The sequence below is a fragment of the Lethenteron reissneri genome, chromosome 61 (assembly GCF_015708825.2).
Source record: "Lethenteron reissneri isolate LAM-NWPU_2019-01 chromosome 61, ASM1570882v1, whole genome shotgun sequence".
Taxonomy (NCBI): Eukaryota; Metazoa; Chordata; class Hyperoartia; order Petromyzontiformes; family Petromyzontidae; genus Lethenteron; species Lethenteron reissneri.
The window spans coordinates 5757090-5783802 of NC_083839.1; the positions used below are offsets into that span (position 1 = coordinate 5757090).

Here is a 26713-nt window from a genome sequence, read left to right on the forward strand (position 1 = left end):
ATGGTGGTGTCACCCCCGGCGACATCGCCGTGGGGGCTCCGCCACCGGGGGAGAAGAAGACGGTGGCGAGGAGGAAAAGCGGAGCGGCTGTCCTCCAAACTCCCCCCATGGTGCCACTGAGGGAGCGGAGACAGACAGATAGAGAGTGAGAGAGCACGGGGCGCAACCCACTGGTCCCCCGCTGTTCCTCCAGGGCGACGTATGGCCTCGGTGAAGGGGCACAGGAAGTTTCCCACGCTGGGGAAACGCGGCCTGAGAATTGAGAATCGGTGTCTTTCAAGACGATGCAGGTACGCAGTGCGGATGTTGAACTCCTTGCGCACGGAAGCCAACCGCGCTCACTGGAGGTGCGATTAGCACCGTTGGCTACGAATTTCAGTACTGTATTGTGTTTTAATTACACTTTTTTTTTATATACATAACTATTTTGTAACTGTATTATATCATGGGACCGTTTTGGCCAGAATAAAATCATCAAAAACAATAGGTTTTACCCTTTCTGGCAATAAAACTGCTGGTTTTAGATGTTCAAACACCAAACAGAAGCCGTTTGCAAGGAATCGTGTCTGCATTAACCACCCACAGTACTTGTGGTGAACATGAAAACACAACGTGCTTTGATAAAAATGAAAGGTATCCCATGATGTAGCTGCTCACCCCGGCCTATACATGCTCTGCTACGTGGGGCATTGTCTCTGTGCTGGTCGCCTTTAGGCGTTTTTCTCTGGTCTGGCACTGGTGGTGGTGACACTAGGCCATGAAGAAGGCCGCTGGCTCTGGTGTAGGACAATCAACTGTGTTCTGTACAAAAACGAATCCTTAAATACGCACTGAATGTACGTGCACACTTCACCAGAGGTACCGAGTCCTTCCCCAGACCGCACTGACCAGCGAGGTGAAGTATGGTCAAATAATGCCCCCACCGCTGCCACAATCCGCACGGCAGGGCGGGTTGCAGGAGGCCTTCATCCAGCAGTGGATAGAGAACGGGGCTGTATACAAAGTTACATTGCCGTGAATTGAACTTTCAAAATATGACGCTGATCGTTTTCAATCGAGACATTCAAATATCACGCGGAGCTCTGTGTGTGGAACTTAAACGGAGATATTTAACAGGCGACGTTTCGGGCAACAGTCCTTATTACCAGCACGTAGAGAGGCCAGTAGAGACATAGACACTCATTGTGGAACACCTTTAATCTATTACAGTTGTTAATTAGCGCTGCATTAGGTAGGTGAAGGCAGAGGCGCAGCCCTGCAAGAGCTGCCTCAAGCTTCTGTATACAGAAGGGGCCTCCACTAAAGGAGAGCTCTAGTTAGAGGGTATTTGGCCTACTTCTCCTATTGCAATATGTATATATAACGACAAAGGTCCCCGGCATATCCGAAAGAGACTGTAGGGGCAAGTGCTGTTAGCGAGTAGCACGTATGAAGGCCGGCATGGCACACGAGGGGGTGGGTGGCCAGCACCACGCCCGGCCGCCTTTGTCTCCCCAGTGGCGATGTTTACCACACACCGCACCGGGTGCTCACTTGAGGCCGAGTCGACCTAGGGGAGGCCCAGAAACGGTTCAGACAATCGTCACCGTTGATGGTGGCCGTGAGCCTGAATCGAACTCGGGTGGCTGTGGTTTGTAGCGCAGTGCGCTAACCACTGCGCCACCGCTCCCACGGGGGCTCGTCACCGCCGCAGCCCAACACGCCGACTGAGCTCATCTCGTGTGAGAGTCTCAAGCCAAGCAACAACAGCAACAACAACAGCAACAACAACAACAGCAGCAACAACAACAGCAGCAGCAACAGGTGCTATAGGCTGTGGCCGTCAGCCGCGGTGCGGGGCGGCTGTTGTGCTGTACTCACGCCAATCGTCTATGCTGCCCGGCCTTCACCAACCCGCGTACTGACCAGCGTGGTGAAGTATGGTCGAACAACCGTCACCGTCCGCATAGGTGCGGTGGTGGTGGTGGTGGGGGGCCTCCTCATCCAGCAGCCCCAACAACGACAACAACAACGACAACTCCACTAAACTGACGACTGCCAACGGTCGGCAGAGTGGTGGGTGGACGGAAAGTTCCTATACCCGTCCAAGTTCTATTAGCAGCGGTTTCCTTTGGGATTGGGGTATAGGGACTTCCCGCCCATCGTGACAGTATGTGAGTTGTCGGCCAGGGGGTTAGTGGATCACGCCCACATCGTGCACATTGCAACGGCGCTGCGAGGTGGTCAGCATGTGGCAGCACAGCAAGTAGGCTGCTGATATACTCGGCATCGTTGGTTTACACTGTGTGCGTGGCCTGGGTTGTAGTTCCACATTAGAACCATCTTCAGTAAAACAGGCATAGACTGTACAGTCATCATGATGGAGCTATTCCCTGTCCACTGCTGCTTGATGAAGGGTTGTCCACCCCGTGTGCCAGTTGTTGTCGTTTCGCTCTTGGTCATACTTCACCAAGCTGGCCAGCGCGAGTTGGTGCTGGTGTGGAGAGGCGTGGCGCCACTGAGTGGGTGGGTGAGTGGGTCAATAAGTGGGTGGTTGAGTGGATCAATAAGTGAGGTGGTTGAGTGGGTGGGTAGATGTTTGAGTGGGTGGGTAAGTGAATAAATAATTGAGTGGGTGAATGAGTGGGTGGTTGAGTGGGTGAATGAGTAGATTGGTGGTTGAGTGGGTGAATGAGTGGGTGGTTGAGTGGGTGAATGAGTGGATGGATGGGTGGTTGAGTGGGTGGGTGGTTGATTGGGTGGGTGGGTGAGAGATTCAGTGGGTGGATGGGTGAGAGAGACGTCCCCTACGGAGTGGCGCGAGTGGCCGGGTCGTGGGACAATCTGACCACTCGAGGATCGGGCTGCTCGACGTTTAGCGGAGGAAGCACCTCGACACGCCGGTCAACGGAGATTGGGCAATCATCATTTCATTGAATGCACAGCGACGAAAAGGATCGGGTGGTTCCGATAAACATCAATTGAGGTTGTCAGGGGAACTATTCTTATGATTGTTGCTACACGTAAGACCTCATCACCTTCCGGATTCGTCGATTTCACCCGCGGGAAACGGTCTCGAAAATTGCTTCTTCCAAGGCCCAGGTCAAACTGTGTCGCAAAGCGCCTTCTCGTGAACGCCCTGATCCAGGCATCTTCCTTCCAGGCCCGCGAGTCGTCCGTCACACCGAGTGCACCCCCACCCACCCAGCCCCCCCAAAGTGGAACGCGCTGTCGGCAACATTCATGTCAGATAGCAGCAAGCGTGCTCCTGCCGTGCGGCCTCCGACCTCTGCTTCTCATTCCGCGCGACAAGGGAGTCCACACGAGTCCGTCCGGGTAAGGGAACTTTATTGTTGCATTCAACTACAAACACCGACGCTCCTAGGACAGACACACTTGCAGGGCACTTGCAGGGCACGAGCTGTTGTTGTTTTGTATTCAACAAGAGCTCGGTACAAAGCACAGAACGTCACAAGGGCGGAGGGGGCACAGAAAATCCTGAACTCGGTGCTCCTGGGTTTAGGGGAGGGTGGAAAAAAATTGCCCCCCAGGTAGGGACTACGAGTGGGAGCGTGGTTTTTGATGTGGGGGGAGGCAGGGGGGGGGGAGAGAAACACAAAGGGAGGGGTAGCAGGGGTAGCAGGGGTAGCAGGGGTAGTGGGGAGGGTAGAGGGAAGGGGGGGGGGCACATAACTATTAGAAAAACTATTTTATATTTTACCACGTAAGACCCCACTGAGCTACGTAGCTCTATTTCAGAAGCGTCCTGGCTGTCACAAATGATAGCCCAACGAAGTGGCTTACCACGTGGTCAATGTATAGCAGCCAAATACTCTAAACACACTTTGATTCTAAATGTGGAGAGAAATAACGGAGGACCCGGAGAAAATTCCACGCGACCATCTTGCCACCGTGGTGGCAAAATCAACAACAAATCTACGAAACAGAATAACTTACACGGGCCAAGTGAACCTATCGCTGTGACAAAGTGCCGCAGAGCAGTGATTAGCTCCCCTCCATCCCCAGGGAGGACAGGGACAAGTGTTGTTTGACTTGATGCCTCTTATTCCCAGAGCCCCGAGCCTTCAACCCCCCCTCCCCCCAATCTGTATCTTTTGGGTTTTTTTCCCCACATCCAACGCCTTTCTTTAATTAATTATTTCTGTAGGCATGGCCCCTTGACCCCTTGTGTGACCCCTACACTCAATCCTGGCCGTGTCCCCCGCACGGCCCCTACAGTATGACGGGAAGGGCTCGTGATGCAATGGAGACGTGTCGTTTTGGCAGTCCGCTCAGTCGGCCCCCTGCGATGCCGAGTGGAGAAACGCCGCGTCAACCCCTCCACCCCGGCAACGCACCACGGCAGGCAGGTCAGTCTCACTCCCGGGGAGCGGACGCGGGACTCAGATCCAGAATCGTCAACGATTCCTTGTCGTCACCTAAACACAGCACGGGATGCAGAGGGCGAGCGAACGCGTCCCGGAACGAGTGCAACGTCTCCACGGTGTCCGTGCGGTAGAATGACAGCAGCCCCGCGTCCCAGTCCAGGTAGACCCCGACTCTGCGGGGAGGCCGCTCCACGGACAGCGAGGTCTTCACCCCGCCATGGCATGCTGAGCAGCCGTCATCATTTTTCCATAAAATCCAGGACGTGCGATTGGAGCCGAGGCTCGAAGTGCCTCTCCCTTTCCGTGGGAACATCTGATAGGCGACTCCGACTTGGCACCACCCTGGGCCTCCCACGTCCACCTCCCAGTAGTGCCGACCCGACGAGAAGCTCTCGGAGCAGAGGGCTTCGTAGTACCAGTCGATCCTCTGTGGGTGACCATGAGGATGAGCCTGGCTGCCACCATTCCGCGTCATCGTGTGGAGGTCCAAAGATATCTGAAGTTTGTTATCGGCTAAGTTTGGGTCCAGAGTTGGTGAGCAACCATCTGAATGAACAATATTAATACATATATTACATTACAGATGATAATAATAATAACACGAATCTGGTGTGAGAGCAAATATACGCAGAACTTATTCTGTCTCCACATATAAATTAAATGTATTTTTTTTATCCCATCGACCAATTACATATTGGCTTTCTAGACCAATATTATTTAGCAGTCGCGTAAGTCAAAGCAAACATCCTTTAAATGTCAAGATGTATTATGTTGAATTTCTCTTGCACTGTACATAGCAAACCTTGCTAATCAGATGTGTGGGGAAGGACACCAAACTAAAGGCAAAGACGATACCCAACAACACAGACTCTCTGATGTCCGACAGCACCCAAGAGCTTTGCACCAAAGAAACAACAATGCCCAGAGATCTCACTCATTCTGTGACTCAACCACTCGGAATTCCATCAATTCAAAAAGACTCACACAGAGACCCATATACTCACGCAGAGACCCACAGACTAACACAGAGACCCATAGACTCACGCAGAGACCCACAGACTCACACAGAGACCCATAGACTCACACAGAGACCCATTGACTTACACAGAGACCCATAGACTCACACAGAGACCCAGACTCACACGGAGACCCATAGACTCACACAGAGACCCATAGACTCACACAGAGACCCAGACTCACACAGAGACCCATAGACTCACGCAGAGACCCATAGACTAACACAGAGACCCATAGACTCACACAGAGACCCACTGACTTACACAGAGACCCATATACTCACACAAAGATCCATAGACTTACACAGAGACCGGACTCACACAGAAACCCACAGACTCACACAGAGATCCATTGACTTACACAGAGATCCATATACTCACACAGAGACCCATAGACTCAGAGACCCATAGACGCACACAGAGAGCCATAGACTCACACAGAGACTGGACTCGCACAGAGAGCCATAGACTCACACAGAGACCCATCGACTTACACAGAAACCAATAGACTCAGAAACCCATAGACTCACAGAGACTAACAGACTCACACAGAGAGCCATAGACTCACACAGAGAGCCATAGACTCACACAGAGACCCATAGACTTACACAGAAACCAATAGACTCAGAGACCCATAGACTCACAGAGACTCACAGACTCACACAGAGAGCCATAGACTCGCACAGAGCCCGTGTGAATGTGAACTCACACAGAGTGGAGAGCCTGAACTTCTCCACAACTCCACTCAGCCAGCTCATGTCATCAAGCGCTGACAAGTCGCTGGGTGGGGGTGTGGGCGGGGGGGACCTGAGGACGAGAGAGCAGCGAGGACTCCACGTGAGCCCCTTTAGCCAGGTGCGCTCCTATTCCACTTGCGGCAGGTGAAGGGAGGGGCTCATAGGAATATAGGATGATATAAACTCAACCAGTTGACGTAAAGCAGTCCCTCGGTTCACGTTTTTTAATCCGTTACACTAAAACTACGGTTTACCGAAATAGCTGTTAATCGAAGAGAGAGCTGTTTCCACTGCCCAAAACATAAAACGTAATGTAAACAAAGCCAGTCGAGGTCTAAACGCTCATAAATGGGCGTCGCTGATTGGCTGAGGGCACTGCACAGCCCCACTTAGGAGCGCTTGGATTGGCCGAAGTTGGCGCCCCGCGTGCATGACGTAAACACGCTACCGTCAATCAAAATGTTAACGTCAGTCGAAACCGTGGAGCACTATGGGAGGTGGAACGTTAACCGAAAAAACGTTAACCGAAAAAACGTTAACCGATGTCACTGTTAACCAAGGGACGACTGCTTTGGGTAAAGCCCACTGAGCTAATCACTCTTTTTTAGAGGCAACCTGGCCACACATAATAGCTCATATCATACGTGGGAATGTAGAGTAGCGGCCAAATAATGTAAGCGCATGTTGATTCTCAATGTGGAGGACGGGAGCAAAACCGGAGGAGAAACCTGGAGAACGATCCATGCTGAGAGCAGAGAAAGAACACGCGGACTCCCAATATACAACAACAGGCATGGTCAGGGTGCGGGGTCGAACCCACGACCTCCTGCGTACCAGTATTTAATGCAGAGTCGTGAGCCGGGTTCACCTAAGCGGTGTGGAGCAACCCTCTATGTAATGCACACAACTCTTTGATACACAGAGAGAATCTCTCATGGCTCACTTGCTCTTAGGAAGCACTGGCTGGGATGGTCAATCGGCTGATGAACTGGATTTGTTTTTACGCAGAGAGAAGAATTTTAAGTATTTGCATTGACAGGGCACTTGTCGACAACTCAAAGCACCTCGCATCTCACATCGTTGTTCCGTTGGCCTGCTGCAGTCTAGCCAAGGGGACCCCAGAAGCAGCTGACCCTGTGCGGCACAATGCGTATGCAGCACCGGGTTGAACACGGGCAACCAGTCTGCTGGTATGGAGAGGTGTTAAGTAAATTTGCGAGTCACTTCTGAAATGTGGTCAAGTTTGACAGTGTGACGCTGCCGCCACCACCACCACCACCACGGGATCTCACGACGTGTAGCGCACAGCCGAGGGCGTGCAGCGTTCACGGTGCGTCGTGTTGACCAGGGGCGGCGGCTGGGGCTCGAACCTGCCAACCACCGGCGCCCGCTGTTCGTCAAATGCGTCGCGAGTTCTGCTACGTCGTTTGTCAGCTGGGCCGTGTCGCAGGCCAAGAGTGGCTTCGGCGGATGGCGCGACTCATTGCGAGACCAACCCGGCAAACGATTGGATGAACTGGGTTCCTGACTCATGAAATCTCCTCACGTCGCTCGAGCATTCACACCGTGAGCAAACGCGGTCCCAGCCTGGCGGCTGCGTGCAACGAGCTCAGTGCCATACCTGGGCATCATCTTCATATGGCCCTGCGGGGAGAGAGGTTGAGCATTGTTAACCCTTTCCAATTCCGATGGGTTTAGTTCACCGCTGAATCTCAGAAAGTGCAAGCAGGTGAGCATTAATTTTATTTGGAGGCATAGCACCGTTGTTTTTTTAAATCCTTTATATTAAGTTCGCTTGCTTGCTTGCGTGCTTGCTTGCTTGCTTACGACCGTGCAAATCTTTCGGTCGTTTTTTAACCCACTTCCCGTGATCCAATCGAGCTGACATTTTCCACACAGACTCGTTGCTGCGTGACAATTAATTTTCGTGAAAAAAACATTTCCAAAATTTTACACTGTTTAGGGAATTTTTTTGTAAAATATTTAATTACCAATTGCTTAATGCTGGCAGACACTCATCTGACCCATAGGTGGAACCCATCTCAAGCCAGAGGACGAGAGGACTCTAGCCACCACGCATATAAAGGATTTAGAGTGAAAAACTTTGTTTTTCCGGGTTAATTTTTATGACATTGTACTCACCGCAGAGAACTGTAGCGACACGACCACACTCTGAGATACCTGGCGCCAAACTGTCACACGCCCTCCCGCATGGCCTTTTGGGAGCCTCGGTACCGATAGCGTTATTTTATTATCTTTATCGGTTTCGTTCCGATGACATACATGTTAGTACGTCATGGGAAAATGGTTAATAAAATCACATCGTCAATACAGACAGAGGAGTCCAGTAAGATGCCATGTAGACTCAAACTCGTTCAGAATCCAGCTGCTCTCTTGTCTTTACCCTGAAAAATCCCTTTTGAGTATTTGGCTGCTATAGATTTTCACGTAATAAGCCACTTTGTTGAGCTATCATTTGTGGCGAGGCAGCTCAGCGGGCCTTACCTGGTCAAATAAAAATAGTTTAGTTTTACCAGTCATGTGTCGAGTGGACTATAAAATATTGCTGCTGACCCACAAGTCAATCAATGGGTTAGCCCCGCAATATTTCAGAATCAAAACCTTCATTCATACTGGAAGAATCCGATGAGCTATGAAGCTCTTTTTCACAGATATCCAGGAAGTGACCAGAGCAACACCTGCGGGCATGTCCTCACCCGCAGCGCCGTGAGCGAGCCGCTCTCCTGCCCGAGATCCCGCAGGCGATTGGCCGCCGCCTGGAGCTCGCCGACCTCCCGCGTGTAACGAGCGATGCTCTCATCGACGCGGACCAGCAGCTTGTGCCCCGCCAAGTGCGCACGACGCAACAACGCCTCCTCGTCCTCGTGCAGCCTCGCCCTCATGCGGGCGAACTTGCCCGAGATGCGAGCCTTGGACCTGACGATGGAATCCTGCAGAGACGAGCGGTGGATTTTATTCCAAATTCACATTTGGGACCCTATATGTTCACGGATGTGTGCTGCGAGTGTGACTGTAGTTCGTGCTGTTATAAATGCCACGTGTGGGTTACTCTCGTTAGTGTCATGCATTATGTTATTTTGGATTGCTCACTAGATTTCCATTGTATAAAGTTCTGGTTGTTTAATAGTCATGTTTGTAAAATGTCATTCTCTGCAGCTCATGTCAACCTTCCCATGCCATGTAACTTGCTCGCTACCTCGTATCAGCTGTTCAATGCTGCCCCTGTAAACCGTGTATATCACAAACCTGTCAACCGCTTATCAGTGCTCTACCTTTTTACAGACCAATTCAGACCTTATTGGTCACCCCGTGCCCTTACACATCTCAACGTTCATCCTACAAAGTCCCATCACCACAAGGAAGAAACACAAATATACTTTTTGTTGATGTTTCCCCTGGTGATGACACCGTACGTAGCCAACCGTGCTAATTGGAGGTGCGGGATTCCAGACAAAGCAATAAAACGAGCAGAATAATTAACTCAAGCGGAGACTCGTGGCTGGGGTAGTCACGTGCTTTGAGGTGGGTCTCCAGTTGAGTTACCACATCGCAACTTTTACGACTCAAGCAGCAATATCCACCCCAGTGCAATATCCTGTGTAGTTGCCACACACTAATTTTAAGACTCGCAAGGTTCACTAGAATTGATGGATTAGACCTTGCAAGGAGAGTCAACAACTCCTCATAGAATCAGAATCTTTATTTATATTGTAGGAATCCGATGAGCTATAAAGCTCTTTTTCACAGATGTCCAGTGGGGGCACGGGGTAAGAACTTTACAACAACAAACAAAACACACGATAGTCGTGCAAAGGACAAGAAAGGTAAAAAATCACCCAAACGCATACAAATAAAACTAAACCATCCCCGCCCTACCAGGCAAAGCCCACTGAGTTGTTAACTTATTTTTCAGAAGCAAACTGGCCACAAGTGATAGCTGAACAAAGCGGCCCGTCATTTGGACATTTATAGCGGCCAAATAGTCACGGGGCCACGGAGGCTGGCCCAGACCGGGTACCTGCAAGTCCTCGCGTGTGGCCTCCATCCGTCTCACGGTGGCCACCGCCTCATCCCTCTGCTCCTCCACCGCTCGCGTCTCCTCTCCGACCACTCGTTTCTGAAAAAGACGCCGTGGTCGCCCCAGGGCCGCGTGGATTTTGCTCCGGGTCCTCCGGTTTTTAAATCCTTTATATTAACTTCACTTTGCTTGCTTGCTTGCGCGCTTACGACCGTGCAAATCTTTCGGTCGTTTTTTAACCCACTTCCCGTGATCCAATTGAGCTGACATTTTGCACACAGACTCGTTGTGCGTGACAATTTATTTTCGTGAAAATTTTTTTCCAAAATTTTCAACATTTTAGGAAAAAATAAATTATATTTAATTACCAATTGCTTAATGGTGGCAGGCAATCATCTGACCCATAGGTGGCAGCCATCTCAAGCCAGAGGACGAGAGGACTCTAGCCACCACGCATATAAAAGATTTACATATAGTGAAAAACTTTGTTTTTACGGGTTAATTTTTTTCCCTCCACATTTAGAGGCATGCATCGAGATATTTTGATTATTTTGCTGCTATAAATGTTCAAATAATGGGCCACTTTGTTGAGCTATCATTTGTGATAGCCAAGTCGCTTCTGACAATATAAGTTAATACCTCAGTGGACTTTGCATGGTAGGATGGGGATGGTTTCGTTTAATTTGTATGTGTTTGGGTGATGTTAAAAAAAAAATGTAATTTGCGCGACTACCATGTTTTTCATAACTGTTTGTTGCTGTTAACGTTCTTACTCCGTGCCCCTACTGGACACCTGTGAGAGAGAGAGCTTCGCATATCATCGGATTCCTCCCGCAGTATGAACATCTTAAACACCCCGATTGTGAACTCAGCCCACACCTCGCGCGCCTCGTCCTCGCCCTCTTCCTCCACGGTGCCGACTCCGTGACCTCTGCGCCCACCGCCGCCGGGTGACCTCCCGCAACTTCGCTCCTCCGCGGCGTCCACGCCCGGCACGTGGCCACCGAGCACGTGGCCACCGAGGTGGGGCGCGCGTGGCACGGGGCGGCCAGGGGTGTTCGCCGCACGCCCGGCTCGCCGCAGCAGCCGCCGTCGCTCCACCACGCTGGCGAGCGCCACGCTCATCTTCAGCTGCGGGCGCACGGGGAAGACCGCTCGGCACTGCGGGCAGCTGGTCGGGTTCCCCGCGACCCGCCACGCGTCCTCCAGGCACGCGAGGCAGAAGGAGTGGCCGCAGCTGAGCGTCGAGGGGCAGGTGAAAGTGCTCAGGCAGATGGGGCATCTCAAGTCGAGGTCGATGTCTGCCATGGTCGGCGGAGGACGCGGGCTGCGGGTTGCAGAGGCACGAAGCGAGCTGTTGTGAGAAGAGGGAAGTTGACTGGTGTACTGGTGACGAGGCGAGATGCTGGGTACATTTATGACGCCAGGTGATGTGGCAACGACCTTTAGCTTACACACACCCCCTCCAACCACCCACCCAGGCAACTCTTGTGTCAATATAAAGATTTGTCCTGCTAATATCGAGTTCTCGCCTGCATCACACACACAATAAACGTTGAACTTTCGATGCGGCGGATTCATATTTAATGTCGTGTCGGCTTGGCCAGTGTCAACATACTTTACCGTCCGTGATCACGGTGATTATACAACACACACGAAACTCAACACATTTATCAACAACACTATCGCCTTACAAGGCGAAATATATAATCGGCGACGTTTCGGGCAATGATCCTCATTCAAAGCTCATTCTTCACGAGGTCCCGCCCTCTGCGAACCAACGATTGGAGATTCGTGACCCAATAATTGTACCGATGCAATACCCGAGGCTGATTGTCTAGTTTGGCGCTGCACAGAAGACGCTTGCTGTGTTACAAGAAGCCGACTCCCAGGTCCGTGGCCCGTGAGAGGAGGCGCCAATGCTGTTGTTTACAACCACAGCCTGCCGAGCACAGGAGACCAATGGCACGAACGTCAAGCGGCCCGCAACAAACAGCGCGACCAAAGTTTGCGATAATGTAAGACTTGAGGAGGCGGGTGGGGCAGCCCTCTCGCCGAGAAGACAACTCCGGTGTCAGGAGGGACGCCACACCACTTGAAACCATTGTAGGCACCAGAACCGGCCCTAGACCTTTGGGGGCCCTAAGCAAAATTTGGTTGGAGGCCCCTTTGATGTAGGATTTCTTTCACCCACTCGCTAGCAGTGACTCTAGGGGGCCCTCTGCTGGCCACGGGGCCCTTTGCAATTGCAAGGGTCGCTTAGTGGCTGGGCCGGCTCTGGTGGGCACGATGATGATGGTAGTGAGGATGATGGTGGTGGAGGGGTTTTTTCACTCTGTGTGTATTGTCGAGGGCCGCGCTAAAGGCCACCAGAGGCCCGCGAGCCTTCCGATGGAGAGCACCGGCACAGAGCTGCATGGGGCTGCTCAGAGCGGCGGTCAGGGTCAAACATGGTTGCACTGTACTCTGGTCGACCTGGCACTCGCCACGGTAATGTGGACTTTCCAGCCCTGTCCCTGCGTCGTGCCACGTTGAAAAGCAGCACGCTAGTTTAGTGAGGGACGCACGCCTATGGCTGATGACTTAGACCCCCAACGTCTGAAAGGGGTTAAGTTTTAAAGGAAAACCACGTGGGTGTCGCACCCAGCGATAATCCAGAATCCTGATACGGGACATCCACCCCGCTTCTTCCAGGCTGTCACGACCCACGAGCGCTACCCGCGTCTGATTGGCCCAATGGGATCACGCGACACAATCCAAGTCCAGGAGTGGAGTCGCAGATTGCGGATCCAGGAGCCGTGGAGCCGCGATCGCCCGCTCGTCACCTCAGCCATGAGCTTCCCGTCAAACTTGTAAGCTGTAAATCTGAAGTTGTTGTTTTCGGTGAAATGTCACAGTTTGCATTCATCAACATTCTGCGTTTGTATAATTTATGTAAAAAAATTGTCTATGTTTCCATACTCGTTATACAATGTGGGTCTGTTAAGTGACAGTCACGTGACTCGTCTGTGGTTTTTTTTTGTTGTTGACGTCATGTGTCTAGGGCCACGCGCCGGTGACGTCGCGGGAGCGTCGTGACGTCAATTTCCACTTCCCCGCTCCGCTCTTACGTGACGTCACTTAGCAGCGCGACCCCCCCCCCTACACCTCGCCCGCCCGTCCTCCCACTCCAATTGGTCGAGGCCGCCTCGCGCCATGACGCGCGCGCTCCGTCACGTGATCGCGGTGGCCAACGGGGTCGTCGCGGGGCGGGGCCTGTGTCGCGCGCTCCTCGCTTCATCCGCGCAGAGGAGGTGAACAGTCCCAGAGGGCGCGGGACCAGGGGGAGGGGCCATGGGGGGGGCCATGGGGGGGGCCAGGGGGAGGGTGTGAAGCGGCCGGTGGAGCTAAAGTAGTTCCCGACACATTCGTGTGGGGAAAGGCCTTTAGCACGCACAGTGCAGCGATTTTAGTGTTTATCGCAAGGCGATTCCGAGGTAAGCGTGCTTTACGTGCCGATACTACGAAAAAAATGGCTATTACTTGAAACGTCGCTTATAAATATATATTTTTGTTATCTGTGCACCACGTAATATTAAATAATTCGTGGTTATATTTCTGTATCTCTTGTCATCAAGGAGCTGTGAGCGCCGTACGGGATGCAGCAGCCAGACACGCGGCATAAAAATAATATAAATACATTTTAACAACAATTTACTAAATGAACTAAACGTTGATTAAGCACAGTGATAGCATGACGCGCTTGTAGATACAATGCAGTCGACTTGTGCATGCAGCCTTGTGCATTGCATTGCCAGGGGGAAATCGGGGGTAGAAAATGTATCTAAGCGTAGAAAATGTCTGTTTATGTTCGAGAGTTGCTGAGGGGAACATTTAAGAAAGTGAATGTTAGAAGAGTCGCTATTGTAGCGTTGTGTAGAAGAACATTGGGTGAGCGAGTGCCGTGGGAAAACATTGCTCATTAACGCAACGTCGAGGATTGAGTGAAGCCAGCGTAGGTTCCCATTTAAAATCAATAAAAGTCCCGCGTTAATCGTTTTGTTTACGTTAAATGTCACCTTTAAAAAGTGAAATAGTTAATTTCCCTAATTATTTTACTCCAATTAATTACATTGTTGACTTGAGTTCCAAGTACTGTAATGGTCGAACCCTTGTATGTAGAACTTCTTTCGCACCGTACGTAGTGTAGTATGTATAGTGTAGTATGTGTAGTGTATAGTAGTGTAGTATATAGTGTAGTATAGTAGTGTATAGTGTAGTATGTGTAGTGTACAGTGTGGCCAGGGTCAACGGCGGCGTGGTGTATTCCGCAAATATGCCCGACTGTGAGGGCGGGCACAAGCCGGCGTGAGTAGGTTAAACGTTGAGTTTTATAAGGGCACCACGGGGTGACCAGCCCCTCCACACCCAGCCCTCACACCCCCCACCCAGCCCCACCCTCCCGACCCAGCCCCTCCCCACCCAGCCCCACCGCTCCCACTCCCCCCCAGCCCAACCCAGCCCCTCCCCACCCAGCCCCTCCCCACCCTCCCCACCCAGCCCCTCCCCATCCTCCCTTCCCCATCCTTCCTTCCCCACCCAGCCCCTCCCTCCCCACCCAGCCCCTCTCTGCACGACGGACACAATAATCCCCTGTGGGCTGGTGTAACCAGGAGCATCCTACCAGTATTAATGTCTCTGCAATTAGTGTATTGTAACTCTCATAGGTGTTGAGCCTCGTGTTAAATCACTTTATTACACTCGATAAAGGTTACTGTCACTGTGAACATGGGGGGTGGTTACGTCGAATGACTAGAGCCTTGGTGTCATGGTGAGGTTATTCGAAGGCGGTTTAATTGTGGGAGGATAGCACTGAAGGCCTAGGTGGTGTAAAATACACGGCCCGTCACTGGTGCTGTGTAGTATGTGTACTGTATAGTAGTGTATAGTGCAGTATGTGTGTATGTTGAACTTCTTTCGCACCGTACGTAGCCAACCACACTAATCGGAGGTGTGTGGGGGGGGGGGAAGGACACCACCACTAAACACTGACCCAGTTGTAAAGAAACGAGTTTTTCAATCCTGGCGGTGATGATTTAAAAGCGGACTATTCCAGTGGCTTCCTAATGTCGGAAGCAAGAGCGCTCTAATCGGAATGCTTTATTTCGACTGCAGGAGGAGGAATCCGATGAGCTGTGAAGCACTTATTTCACAGATGTCCAGCATGGGCACGGGGTCAGCGAGTTAGAACAACAAACGATACAAGAACTTGCTTAAACACGTAGGCTTTCACGAACAATATGCATAATACAGGTTTTTTGGGTTAGATCGTGGAAATATATAAATGTGTCGTTAAAACCCGCCACCACCCGACATAGCCAACTAGTAAGGGTTGTCACGTAAACAAAACGTGCCAATTCGTCACTCGTACAGCACACCGGTGTGTTGGAGAGCCAAGCCACAATTGTAAATGTTGTGGCTTGGCTCTCCAACTAGTAACGAATTGGCACGTTCTGCTCACGTGACAACCCTTGCTAGTTGGCTGTGTCGGGTGGTGGTGGGTTTAATGACACATTTATATATTTACGCGATCTAACCCAAAAAAAACTCTCATGGATGATACAAAAACGTAACGATAAGAGTGCAAAATAGATTAAAAGGTAAGGAAGCCACTAAATATGAATAAATACAAAATAAATGGATAATATAAGTTCGATTTATCAAGCAAAAACAAGAAAACAGTTCCAGACCACACCAAGGTCACACCACACAGTCCCTCAATAGAACTACACATCAACATTGATACTACACAAGTACGGATCAGAGTTACAAATCGCATGAGCAAATGTGACTGCCGTATCCAGCACTACTCTGCTTCAGAGTAGTTTTTTGAGGGAAGATTTTCGAGCGAGGAAGCCAGGTTAGAACCCACGGGCTTTGCCGCACCACGTGTTCCACCAGCGATCGCTCCCGAACATTCAGCCAGTGTCACACCAATAACCCGTGTCCCTACCCCCCCACACCACCACCGCTAGGCTGAGCAGCTTCTTTGGCGGCACGATGCCGGCGGGAGACACGGCGGGGCTGGACGGGCGCCAGGTGGAACTGCTGGCCGAGATGTGCATCCTGGTGGATCGGGACGACGTTCCCGTGGGTGCCGACACCAAGAAGAACTGCCACCTCAACGAGAACATCCGCAAAGGTCCAGCGGCGCATGCGCGCCACCCCCCGCGAGCATTTCCATTTCACAACTTTCCGTATTCTCCGTGTTATGAGACTCGCCTTTCTCCCCCGTGTGTTTTGATGGCAAATTTGGGGGTGGTGCTTGTAATCTGGTAGGTGTGTGGACGTCCTGCCACGGTGGCGAGATGTTATCTACCTCGCCTGGTATGCAGGAGGCAGTGGGTTCGATCCTCACCCTGACGCCTGCTGTATATTTGGCGTGTCTCTCTCCCCGTGGCCGTGTGGATTTTTCTCCGGGTCCTCTGGTTTTTTCCTCCACATATCATATTTGGCTGCGATAAATGCTGCTATAAATTTCAACGTGATGATAAACCACTTCGTTGGGCTATCATTTGTGGCCAGGTCACTTCTGAAAAGAGCTACATAGCTCAGTGGGCCTTACTTGGTAACATAAATAAAAATTAGATTTTTTTTCAAATAACTTCATTGGCACCGGGCACAAGTTTCGGAGGTTGGCGTCTAGTTCGGAGTACGCCGTGGTCGATTGGGGTCGAGTGGTGGCGCTGCTTTTGGCACACAGCGGAGGGCGTGCGGGCGGGGACCGAACGGTGCTGACTTGAGTGGCGTGTGCGTGCGTCCGCTGTGCAGGCATGCTGCACCGAGCCTTCAGCGTCTTCCTGTTCAACAGCAAGAATGAGCTGCTGCTGCAGCAGCGCTCAGACGCCAAGATCACCTTCCCAGGTGCGTGCACCCTACGTGCGCTGTCGACACGGCGCTCCGTTCATCACAGGGGATCTTTGAGTGCTGTCCCCTCGTTTCCTCGGTTTTCTCCTAAGATGTGGGTATCGGTGCGACTGTCTTGGAAAAATTAATGCAATGACTGTCATTATTATTACACCATTGGCTGTCCCTGGACATGTGCAGGAGGTGGGGTTAGGGGTTGGTATAAGGATTGTGAGTGAACTAGTATTGGTGGCTGGTTTACAAGTTGGTTAGGGGTAGAGGTATGTCTAGTACGAGTGACTGGTGTTGGCTAGTTGGTTAGTGTGTCTAATACTTGTGGCTGGTTGGCGAGTTTGTTCAGGCCAGGGGTACATTCTCTCTGTGTCTCTGTGCACACTGCTGCGTGTTGTTGCTGGCATGTCCCTGCAGGCTGCTTCACAAATACGTGCTGCAGCCACCCGCTGCACGTCGACTCGGAGATGAGGGAGGAGGCGGCGCTGGGAGTGCGGAATGCGGCTCAGCGCCGGCTGCACCAGGAGCTCGGCATCCCCATGGAGCAGGTGGGGACACGGGCTGATGAGGCACTCTTGTTCCCGGGTGCCACGGTGGCGAGATGTTCACTACCTTGCCTTGTATACAGGAGGTCGTGGGTTCAATCCAGACACTGACGCCTGTATATCTGGAGTTTCCATGCCTCGCTCTCCCCCCGTAGTCATGTGGATTTTTCTCTGGGTTTTCTAGTTTTTCTCTCCACGTTTAGAATCAACACGCGTTTAGAGTATTTGGTTGCTATAAATTTCCACAAAAGCCACTTCATTGAGCTATCATTTGTGGCCAGGTCGCTTCTAAAGAAGAGCTCTATATCTCAGTGGGCCTTAACTGGTAAATTAAAAACGTGTTTAGTATATAATTTAGTGGAGGAGAACGCTGGTGGTGGTGTTTAGCCAATGTTAGACTGGGCATGGAGTAAAGTTGGACCAATCGTCCAAATTTTATTTTGCCTTTGTTCAACGAGCTGGGCTGAGCATGCGCTGTTAACAGCAGCAGCAGTAGACACCAAACGCTTCCTCGCCTTGCTGCTACGAGCCTCTAACCTGCAGCCAGCCATGTATGAGCCATTCTCCACAGCCTGCAGCCTTCACAGCAGGAGCAGCAGTCACCGACCCACCACCACTCTTGACTCCCACAGCCAGGTGCCCTGTGTGCCGGCAGCGGTGGTCTTCTCCCGATTGTGTGCCACGGGGCATTTCCAAAACGTTGCAGAATTTGCAACGCGCACGGCGGTGCGGGATAACCCACGGGCAAGCGAGCATGCAACCAGAGCCGCCACAAACAGCTGCCCGAGCTCCGTGGTCCGATATTTGGACGTTTGACCAATGTCTTCGTCGTGAATCGGCAGGTGACCCCGGAGGAGCTCACGTACCTGACGCGCATCCACTACGAGGCTGCGTCCGACGGGGTGTGGGGCGAGCACGAGGTGGACTACATTCTCTTTGCGCGCAAGGACGTGGAGGTGACGCCCGACCCCAACGAGGTGCAGAGCGTGCGCTACGTGACGCCGGACGGCCTGCGCGAGCTGCTGGCACGCGCGCGCGACGGCTCCGCCCTTGTCACGCCCTGGTTCCGTCTCATCGCCGAGTCCTTCCTCTTCCGCTGGTGGGACAACCTGCACGACCTGGAGTCCTTTAAGGACCACGCCACCATCCACCGCATGTGATGCGGAAGGCGTGGGGGCGAGGAGAGCCCCGGGGCAAACGGAAAGGCCCGCCCGATAGGCCCGTGTCTGGCGATTACGAAGCAGTGGCGATTGTGCGAAAGGGTCTGAGAGGGGGGGCATGGGTCCACCCCCTCACCAACCCTCACCAATGAGCAGCAGTGCCCCCCCCCCCCCCCCCAAAGTGCCTCTTTATTCAGAGGTAGATTCTGAAGAGCAACCGGGTAAGCACGTGCGCTAAGAAGTGATCCCGGTCGATGCTGCTGCTGATGTCACCACACCTCATTGTTGTTTCCTCTACTCTGCCACAGAGTGACAAATTAGACACGAGACATCAGAGTCTCCTTGTAGTACCATCAACACTTTCTGGATTTAGGTTTTCCACTCGTCACGTGGTTGGCACGTCCTTCATTGACAGCTGTACATTTCCATCGTCATTATCTTCATGTTGAAAGGCCGCTTTTACTCCCATCACCAACAGCACCTGGTTTTTGGTCATCTCTTCCCCTTGCTTGCCGACTTCCTGGAAGCCACCCAAATGCCCATCTCGGTCACCTGCACTTCTCCGTCCTGCACATGCACCTCACCATCATGACGTCCTCTTCCTGATCACTTCGTGTTCTATTCCCAACCTCAAAGTTACGTACCCTCTCCTCCATCCTGCGTGTACGTGTCTCACCTCTTTCCCGAGTACACCCACAACCTTTTTTTATATCGCGTTCTGTTCGAACTTTCAAGTCGCTTAATCTGTCCTATGATGAATTTGCTGGCATCCTCCACATTGTTTATGTAGACACCATCATCATCATCATCATCGCGGCACTATCCACTGCTAAATGAAGGCCTCCCCATACCATTGCCATGTCACGGCCTCGCGATGGTATAATGAAATCCAGCATCTCCGCTTATGCGAATGCAATCTCCTGTGGACGTCTTCTCGAACGCGTTTCCCTTCTTAAGCTGCCTCTCTTTCCGTCGTCTAAGCCCATCATGCCTTCTGCCAAAGCCCACTGCTTACTGGTCTACATGATGTCTTTTGTCTTGGGTGTGTCCTCTAATCCACGTGTTCCTCTTCCTACTCTGTAACTTCGAGCGTGCGCAGCTCTTCCGTGCTCCTTTGCGCCCTCTTCATAGTTGTAATATGCACAATGCATCTTATTGGCCACAAACACAAATGCTTATTTGGTCCAATGAAGTTTTACATTGAGGATTGGGTGTATAGGCGAGTGCCTCCCCTGTCCACCACTGTTTTCTGAATCAACAGCTGCTGTGGAATGAGTCGGCAGTTTTACCCCAAGCCCCGAAGCTGGTCTTGTCGTTGTCGGTTTACGTAGATTTAACTTTGTGTGCGGATGTTTTAATCGCGGATGAAACTGATTTGTCTCGGCCGATTTCTTGAAACTACTAAACTCGCTGCTCGAGTAATTTGAAGAAAAGTTACCCGTAAATTACTCATTCTACGGAGCATTCATCGCCCTGCCACTGCGAAAGCTTGGCAGGACCCTCCTGAGAGAGTCTGAGACTCGGTAAGACTTTGAGCGTAATCCTAATAACATTAACCGAGACGTTTAGACTGAACACGAGGCTTGCGCCTTGGCATTTGTGTACGAACGCCTACGGTTTCTGTTGAGGCGACGCGTAAACTGCAGTGGAGAAGTCTGCGGAACACTCCGCACAATGTCGATTAAAGGGTCTCCAAGCTCGTGGGAGCTTGGAGACGATGCTCTTGACCGTTCATGGTCAAGAAATTCAACATTCTTATGGCAATGGCCAGTCCATCTCACGAGAGGATGATCATCAGATTCTTCGAGGTGCCTCACCTCTGCGCATGATTGTGCCTCTTGTCAAGTTGCAGGTGGTTTTTTTTGTTTCGCGGTTGCTGAGCATGGCCGGCAACCAGCGGCGCTCGTGAAGGCGTCATGGATTCGAGTTTGCGTTTCTCAGATTGCTCCGGGAGCTTGCTTTGTTTGTCTTTGGAAGCTTGGGAAAGAGGAGACGACGGGAGAGTTTTAAACTGGAGTGGAGCTTGGAAAGCAGCGGAACCCGAGTGGAGTTGGGTGGCTGAACATGGTGTGGAAGAGGCAAAGCGGTCGGTCCAAGTAGATCTTCTCTCCCCCCCCCCCCCCCCCCGCTGTTAGGCATGGGGGTGGTAGGGATCGATAGCCGTTCATGGGAAGTCACCATGGTGGTAGCTGCAGAAGAGGTATGCACCGAGTGTGAAACGTGTAAGAGGCTCGTGTACTTTATCCGTAAGACGTTGCAGTCTTGTCAGAGTTGGGTGTCAACAGCTTGGCTGCAATCACCTACAACAGCGGTGGCAGTAATGGCAGTAATGGCCTGCACTGCCCGGAGCCGATTTCCAAGTGGCTGAAAATGAGGTTTCAACATACGGCGGCTTGTGTGGCTGTTGCAGGCAGCCGTGAGAGGTGATACGGAGCGATGAGCCTCTTGCCCCCCGGCTGTTCCCTATTGGGGAATTGTGTAGGGGAAACGTGTGGAATAGGGCTTGCCTCCTCTCCAATGCATAATGCTTAAAATAGAATGTAAAGAATAAATCTTTCAACACGGTCCTGCTTCCGAGCCTCCACGAACGGGATTGAACATGCGAGGGTTCATGTTAAGTGTGGTTTAGACACGAACTAACAAACCTGTCATGTCCCTGGTGCTGGTGAGATGTGAATGCCTCACCTGGTGTACAGGTCGCTGGGTTTGAGCCAGACTCAAAGACATTGAGTGCTCATTTTACAACTTGACATTGGAACAGACAAACTGCAGCTCGACACCGCTAAGTTTTATAATTTGAGAAGTTGCAACAAGCCCTTATTGGCGTTACCCAACAGCGGTCATCAGCCTGCCGCCCACCACCATCAAGACCACTCGCTGGTCTCCGCTCCCAAAAACAACTAACGTTGCCAAGGCCACACTACACAGATCACGTTTACGCCTCAAGTCAGTGTGAAGCAATGCCTTTCATGTTGTGTTCTGTTTGGCGTGTCACGTTATGTATTAATGTATCGGTCGCTGACATTGCCCGCACACAATGTATCCTGCACAGGATCCATGCCACCCCCCTCCATCACCGCAAACCCACGGGGTTGAAAATGCCCCCCCCATCAGATAAAGGTGTGAAGGTAGCGTAAGGAAACGCAGTAAGGAGCACACGTATATACATGTTTTTTTAATTGTCAGCGGAGCGATACAATCACGCACCACTCCGAGGCACGGTCACACAAACACATTTGTCATATTTCATTGGGTTTGTATTTTGCGTCATCTGCTTCAGTTTCGTCCTCTTGTTGCCCACCGCATCCAGCAGCACTTCTGACCATCGCTGTTATACACAGGGCAAAGGGGCAGGAAACTGATCCTGAATACAATCACGTACTTGTTTATAACTTTGATAATGTTATTGTTATTTTGCGTTAATGTTTTTGTACGTTTTCCGTCATTACCAACTGCCCTATTCAAGACCTGAAAGAGAGACAGGCAGCACTAATACAGCCTTCCAATTATTTACACGCACACACTCGAAGAGGGAGGGAGGGGGGGGAATAAAACCGAAACTCAAAAGTGTGAAGTTATGCAAGTCAAGCAGGACACACAAGCAACAACCCTCGCTCAGCCCTCAAGTCGAGCTCGCCCAGCCTGCAGCACACTCCAATGTAGTCCACGGGTCAGAGCAGAACTGGGTTACAACCTGAAAGAGCCACAATTTCGTGGTACCGATTTATGAGTATTGAGACGACTATTGATAAACACCATTTCTTTTAAAATGGTTATCACATTTTGCACTTTTGGATGGCCACGAAAAATTATTGGAACCCAGTCGAGTAATGCCACCTCAGGTGGGTAACCGTGCAGGTGAGATCTGATTTGGGCTCATGAACTAACAAAAGCCCCCCCCCCCCCCACGCCGTTTGAGTAGCCGAGGCTGTGCAGCTGCACCCAAACAGAGGCCACCAGGCACATGGAGCCCAAGGTCAGCTCAAGAACAATGGGGCCCGCATGCTCGCCATGCCACTCGCAAACAAGTCCAGCACATTTACAAAGTAACGACCAGACGGAAGCTCGTGCTCTGACGCAACGCGCAGCGTTGGGCTCAGGGCGAGCCAGGCTGGACAGGTCGTGTGCACTGGCTCTGCGTGCGCAGCCGCATGCAATGGGTCTTGCCACAAGAGAGCAGTGGTTACAGCCTGTCTGGACCTGCAGGACCACAGCCAACTCCCAAACATTCGACTGCGGCCTGTCATGCACCAATAATATTTCAACAATCCAACGACGGTACTCTGAGGGCTGTACAATGTAAATGGCAAAAGCCAGATAAACTTAACTCTTTCCTGTTCCAAAATGGTTGCAAGTTGCAGGGTGGGTGTCCCGCTCACCGCCAAATCTCAGAACGCGCAAGCAGTTAGCGTTAATTTTATTGAGCAGCGTTTTTAAAGACATTGTACTCACCACACAGAACTGTAGCGACACGACCGCTCTTGATATCTGGCGCCAAATTGTGCCGCGCCCTCCCGCATGGCCTTGTGGGAGCCTCGGTACCTGTCAGTATTTCTTCCGACGACGTACGTGCACATCGGAACGTACACGTACGTCATGAGAATGGGTTAACTTACTCTTTATTGGCTCATGTATCATTTAAATAGTTGTGCAATTGGCAGGAAAACATTACTGTGCATCTGAAATCGTTTGGCGGACCACTTCTCACGGCATCACTGACCACTACGGGTCCACGGGCCACAGGTGTGGTGGAACCATGCGCTAGAGGTCACCTTTATCATGCAAACTGGCTCCCACAGGGCTCCGCTGAGAGCAATTAATACAATAATCCGTTACACCATGCAAGATCAATGAGACTTCAGTGCACCAGCCTATGGGCCTTCTGCGCCGGCGCACGGCAGGTCTTCAATGTTGCGCCGTGCGGCTTTACACGCTACGTGAAAGTTCTGCACCAAGTCCGACGTTTCGCTTTACATGCTGGGAGCTTCCTCAGGAACTGAACTTCAGTTCCCCAAGACAAAGCGACAACACGTCGGAGAGCAATGTAAAGCCTTGATTTGACCATTTTCTATTCTTGGTTCTTTCGGTAAAGTCACGGAGATAGAAAATAAAAATAAAAGCAAAAAACCGCCGCACAGCTTTGCTCACTTTGAAAGCCCTTATAAGCATATCAAAGTGAGCAAAGCTTATAAGCAGTTGCATTTGGAGGCGATCGAAACGTGGTTTTTTGCTTTAATTTGAAAAAAAAATTCTATCTCCGTGACTTTACCGAAAGAACCAAGAATATGAATTCCTACAGTCACGAAAGTTAAATAAAATTTTTACCATTTTGCCTTTGCAGACTGAACATCTTGTTGATTTGACTGGGGGTGGGGGCGGTTTAAACCGCTTGATAACTTCGCCTGCTAACGCAGATGCTGCCAGAAAACAAGGGATGGTGATGCCGGTACGCATGCGTTTTATTTTATCTTTACATGGTGCCGGACAGACCGGTGACTGCCCGCTTTCAATTTGCTGAACTCGCTGTGCCCACAATCACAAGCGCACAATGCATTGTGGAGTTCAAGTGAATGGGGAACTGTGGAGCGGGGGGGGCGCGAGGTGGTTGAGAAGGCAAACTTGGTTCGTTCGTTTGATTCGCAGCCACAAAGCAACGGGCCACGGGCCAAACTACGATTCGGTTCGCCGCAAAGTGGCGAAAATTCAGCAGGTCACAATTGATCAAAACAGCCGACAACACTGAGTTTGTGATAACACGTAGACGTGTATAACGGTGATTTACAGACGAAAAGCCGCCTTGCGGTGTGTGCTGGTCACGAGGGTCGTTTGACCGAACTTCACCACGCTGGTGATGGAAATTGACCGCAGGGAGCCGGGTTCGTAGAGATAATCTCTGCGCGACCACTCCTAAGTTGAAGAGCTTATCAAGTATTTGTATCGGCTGTGTAAAGAGATCATAAACCACTAAAGTTTAGCCAACTCGAGTGGCACTTGGCAGGGCAGACGTTCAGTCTGCACCCGCTGACTGTTGCAAATTGGTTACGTCACAAATCTTATCGAACATTAAAGCCTCATTTGTAAGCAAATCGGTTTATCGGCTACGCTTTGACCAAACCGTGGAGCGAAACGTCACGACAGCATGCAGAGCAACACCCAGTTGCAGCAACCCAAACACACGGCGGGGCACCGTGCCGCGACCGCCAAATCCCACGCAACCGTTGCGACACCGCGGCCGGTCAAGCGGGCGCGTGGCGGTGGTTGAAAGGTCACTGAGGCGAGGTGAACTTTAACCCTCGGAGAAGTCAGACGCCCCATATAGGTGGGCCGCGCGCACACAAACACACAATCAGCCACTAACAGCACACACACACACAGCCACTCACACACACAGCCCCACATTCATTGGCTTCGAGCAAAATAATCATAGCGGATACACGAGAGCCATACAGAAAGGTGCGAGTTACAGAGCGTACACACGCGTGTACGTGCTTGTACAGCCACACTACGCATACACGCATATGCACATCACGCGTCGGCGTGCTTGAGTATAAATATACAATCGTGTGCACGAGAGGCGGCGGAGGCTGTTTTCTCTACAACTATTTGCAACCGCTGTGGTGCAGTGGCAACATGCCAGAGTTTGATTCCTGGCCGGAGCAACCGTCACGTCCCAGCGAGCATTGGGCAGTACCGGTTGATAACCAGTCGTGGAAATTCCACATTCCCATGGCAGAGACGTCCATCCACAGGATGAGCACTGTTAACATCTCTCAAAGGGATACCACCTTGTGCTGCATGTGAGATGAGGAGGACTGCACAGCGAGACGCCCAGGGAGGCGTCCGAGTTTGTTGCTAGGGGCCAGCGACAGAGCGAGCACTTGCCGATGATCCAGGGTTCGAAACCGGGTTTCCGACATCGCCCGTGGGTTTAAAGCGGGTTCGCAAAACGAGCAGCGAGTTGACGAAGTACAGAAACCCAGAACCCCCCACATTTGAAACGTTTCTAATTCCCGCACAGAGTGGGTGAAAGGCATTCTGTCCGTGAATGAACGCTTGCTTTTGGTTCGACTTCCACGTGAACAATGCATTTCTCACGGGAGAGAGAGTGGGGAGCCCAGGTGTGGTTTGGGAATTGAAGGGGCCTCCGTCCGATATCCGGCGTCCACAGGGCATTTTCTCACGCGGGCGTGGTGCACTGCTCACCGCGAGAGTTCCGTATTGGAATTTATTTGCCAGGCAGCAACGCGCCGATGAGTAGAATTTGAATGGGAAAACGCGGAGAGCGCACCGCTTTGAGTGAACCCTCATCGACACCGACAAAACGCGTTCACCACCTCTCGCACACAAACGCTACAACGCGCGCGCGCGCACAATTCTAGGACGTACGCAATAAGTACACACGCACATACATACGTATCGGCAAACGCACGTCATGTGTGTGAACATTGCATTAACAGGATGGGCATGGGGGGGGGGGGGAAAGGTGAAATTAACACAACAAAAAAGAAGAAAATCAGGATAAAGAAATTAATAAAACATTCCAAGCATTTACGCCGTGCCAAAACGATTTCCGCAAACTACGCGTGACGCTCGTATGTACAGTGTATATATTACAAAGGCAATGCTCTTCTGCCCTCATCCCCAGCGCTAATTCCCCATCGTGCATCCTGGGAACACATGGATGCACGGGGAGCCCCCCCCCCCCCCCCCTGAATTTGCATCCGGCAGCACGTTCACTTCGCCTGCTGCTGCTGCTGCGCGCTGGCTGCGGTGGACAAGGCAAACTCGCAAACGTCGCGGACTGCACCACGGCTGCCCCCCCCCCCCCGTAACGGGCACCGGCTCGCCCAACGGATTTGCCAGGGGCCAAAAAGTGAACACCGGAAATGAAAGAAAAGCGGTCAAACACGGCCGGGGCACGGGCTCGAGGGTGGTGCAAACTGGCCAAACGG

The 26713-nt window shown here is 51.6% G+C and overlaps 2 protein-coding genes and 1 long non-coding RNA gene across 6 annotated transcripts; 2 read left to right on the plus strand and 1 right to left on the minus strand.

Annotated features, from left to right (window-relative positions):
* Window positions 1-900: 900 nt before the first annotated feature.
* On the plus strand, window positions 901-8988 carry LOC133358410 (uncharacterized). Of its 2 annotated transcripts, none has more exons than XR_009757052.1 (4): window positions 901-2509; window positions 3143-3315; window positions 4219-4349; window positions 8793-8988. It is a non-coding gene; the product is annotated as an uncharacterized LOC133358410 (long non-coding RNA). The 2 variants fall into 2 exon arrangements; XR_009757053.1 differs by having other exon boundaries at window positions 902-2245.
* Window positions 4339-11719, minus strand: LOC133358349 (E3 ubiquitin/ISG15 ligase TRIM25-like). 2 transcript variants are annotated; one of them, XM_061576630.1, is made up of 6 exons: window positions 11039-11719; window positions 10160-10258; window positions 8838-9071; window positions 7742-7764; window positions 6093-6190; window positions 4339-4913 (listed from the first exon to the last, which is right to left on the minus strand). In XM_061576630.1, exons 1-6 carry the CDS (start codon window positions 11465-11467, stop codon window positions 4357-4359), a joined length of 1440 nt encoding a protein of 479 aa, XP_061432614.1. In that variant the 5' UTR covers window positions 11468-11719; the 3' UTR covers window positions 4339-4356. The 2 variants fall into 2 exon arrangements, with proteins under 2 accessions (XP_061432614.1, XP_061432615.1); XM_061576631.1 differs by lacking the exon at window positions 10160-10258.
* Window positions 11720-12931: 1212 nt separating this feature from the next.
* IDI1 (isopentenyl-diphosphate delta isomerase 1) lies at window positions 12932-22304 on the plus strand. 2 transcript variants are annotated; one of them, XM_061576694.1, is made up of 6 exons: window positions 12932-13011; window positions 13203-13452; window positions 16174-16340; window positions 16970-17062; window positions 17474-17604; window positions 18444-22304. In XM_061576694.1, the coding sequence occupies exons 2-6, from the start codon at window positions 13355-13357 to the stop codon at window positions 18759-18761; spliced, it is 807 nt and encodes a 268-aa protein (XP_061432678.1). In that variant the 5' UTR covers window positions 12932-13011; window positions 13203-13354; the 3' UTR covers window positions 18762-22304. The 2 variants fall into 2 exon arrangements, with proteins under 2 accessions (XP_061432678.1, XP_061432679.1); XM_061576695.1 differs by lacking the exons at window positions 12932-13011; window positions 13203-13452 and adding an exon at window positions 13507-13635.
* The last annotated feature ends 4409 nt before the right edge of the window (window positions 22305-26713 follow it).

Bases quoted from the DNA above. Each gene is read 5' to 3' on its own strand.
- IDI1 (XM_061576694.1), top strand. From the start codon at position 13,355: ATGACGCGCGCGCTCCGTCACGTGATCGCGGTGGCCAACGGGGTCGTC. The intron at 17,063-17,473 runs GTGCGTGCACCC...ATGTCCCTGCAG, and splicing joins CGCCAAGATCACCTTCCCAG to GCTGCTTCACAAATACGTGC. The intron at 17,605-18,443 runs GTGGGGACACGG...GTGAATCGGCAG, and splicing joins TCGGCATCCCCATGGAGCAG to GTGACCCCGGAGGAGCTCAC.
- LOC133358349 (XM_061576630.1), bottom strand. From the start codon at position 11,467: ATGGCAGACATCGACCTCGACTTGAGATGCCCCATCTGCCTGAGCACT. The intron at 7,765-8,837 runs GTGAGGACATGC...CTCTCCCCGCAG, and splicing joins GCTCGCTCACGGCGCTGCGG to GGCCATATGAAGATGATGCC. The intron at 6,191-7,741 runs GTATGGCACTGA...TCTCGTCCTCAG, and splicing joins CATATGAAGATGATGCCCAG to GTCCCCCCCGCCCACACCCC.